This window comes from Halyomorpha halys, unplaced genomic scaffold (genome assembly GCF_000696795.3).
Source record: "Halyomorpha halys isolate HHAL.00 unplaced genomic scaffold, Hhal_1.1 Scaffold112.1, whole genome shotgun sequence".
In the NCBI taxonomy this organism is placed as follows: Eukaryota; Metazoa; Arthropoda; class Insecta; order Hemiptera; family Pentatomidae; genus Halyomorpha; species Halyomorpha halys.
In genome coordinates, this window is record NW_027113310.1 from 23,419 (window position 1) to 25,319 (window position 1,901).

Sequence of the window (1,901 nt, forward strand, 5' to 3'; positions counted from 1 at the left end):
AACTATATAAAGAGATTAACTATTTATTTACTCATTACAATTCAAATGATTCAGATAAAGATTGCCATAAAATATAGATTATTACTTATAGGTTAATTTGTACTTATAGCTGCTGATGCCGTGGGATGTAGTTGCGTAGGTCTCGTCTTGTTCATAAGGGATGTCCAGGTCTCGTGGCCCTTCTCACTACTTCGTCTGGTCGAAGTGCATCTTGCTCCGCTACGGCTTCTGTTGCTCTCTCAAGCCTGGTCCTGTCTCGTCTAAGCCTGCCTTTTGACTGTCCCTTTTTCTGATCTAGATTTCCTGTCCTTTTCTCCCACTTCCCTTTTGGGGCGTTACCTTATTTTTCAATCTCATTTTTCATTGGCTATCGGTGACCGAAGGCGTGACGCTGGGAAGGCGTTCCCCTCCGCAGGCCCGAGAGGGAGTGGTAAAGTTTGACATGTCCAGGAAGGGCCTGCATCTGCTTAATTTGATTCCGGTCCCTCATCACAACCTGCCATTTTTGTTAGAACACTTAAAGGTTAGCCAATCTAATTTTCTCAGGGGTCTCTGGTAATGTGACAAACTTAACACAGATGTTTTCATATCCGGGGACGCCCTAAAACCTTCGCTGAAGGATACCCTGATCAGGTATAGGGGCAGATGACGAAACACCTTAATAATACCCAGGATTGTCAAAAGGTCAATACATAGCAATATAAAATACATAGCAATACATAAAAAAGTAACTAATAGATATATAAAATGTATGTAATAAATTTATGTTTAATAGGTATATGTATTGTATATTTACTTAGCAATTGAAGCTGAAGGAAGATTCCGAATCATTCAGGTTGTGGAGGGACACACCTGTCCCACAGGAGATGAAATTCTACATGTTCAATTGGTTGAACCCGGAAGAGTTTGGCGTACAAAAGCCATCTTTTTCCCAAATGGGGCCATACACCTTTACGTGAGTTATTTAATACATTAAAATATAATTTATATATACTATATAATATAGAGTCATAATTAACTTGCGATGCAGCTAAGTAGAATCTTTTTGTTTGTATCTACCCGCTATGGGTTACCATGACAGCAAGTTTTTGTTTTCACTATATGGGCGAGGCTTCAGTTAGTCTTTTGTCCTGTTTTGTGTGATACACGCTACGTTAAATCATCAAACTTTGTAACCTCTCCTTCTAAAACTTTTTCAGAATTTCATTAATTTTATCCATTACTCTATTAGAGTTTTAAAAACGTCCAAAACAAAAACACAAACTATGAGCAACTAACCTATCAAAATCACAGCAGACAAAATGGTTTCGAGCTCAACTGGTCTCTTGCGTGACGTCATTCTCCATTTAGCAGACCTATTAACAGACACTCGAAATTGTTAAATGTATATCGTATTAAAATGGTAAAAGAATAAAATATTTCTCCATTTAACATAGTTTAATATGTTAAATTGAAGTTCATTAACACCCCTATTATCAGAATTATTTTGTTAAAAGGCACAGAGGTTTATGAATCAGTGTAGAGGGATTGGTAGACAACAATGCGAAGAAACTAGAAGGATAGTGTGCGATACCCTGTAAAAATTATGACTATGAACAGAAAAATAAGCAATAACCTATTTACGAGCATGCTATTCCCACTAAGGTTTTATTTACCGTAAATAATTCCCTAGTTATATTATATCACCTCATGGCTATATAAATATCTTTGTTTATTAGTATTAAGCTATAAATATATAGTTCAAATGTTATATCAAAATTAAATGTTCAAAGAATAGGTATTTATAGAATGCGGCCCTTGGTTTTGTTTTGAAAAAATATGGCTTCGTTAATCTAATTAGTATTTATTATTATTTACAACTATAATTATTATTAATTACAAATATTATTTTTAATTACTAT

General features: G+C 35.0%; 1 protein-coding gene across 1 annotated transcript in view; it reads left to right on the forward strand.

Moving 5' to 3' along the window:
- LOC106677922 (protein peste) overlaps positions 1-1,901 on the forward strand; it is a gene marked incomplete at its 5' end in the record, with an annotated part of 39,380 nt that overhangs the window by 1,716 nt on the left and 35,763 nt on the right. The window contains 1 exon segment of the mRNA XM_067050894.1: positions 801-955. Within this exon segment, the coding sequence (XP_066906995.1) occupies positions 801-955 (155 nt within the window).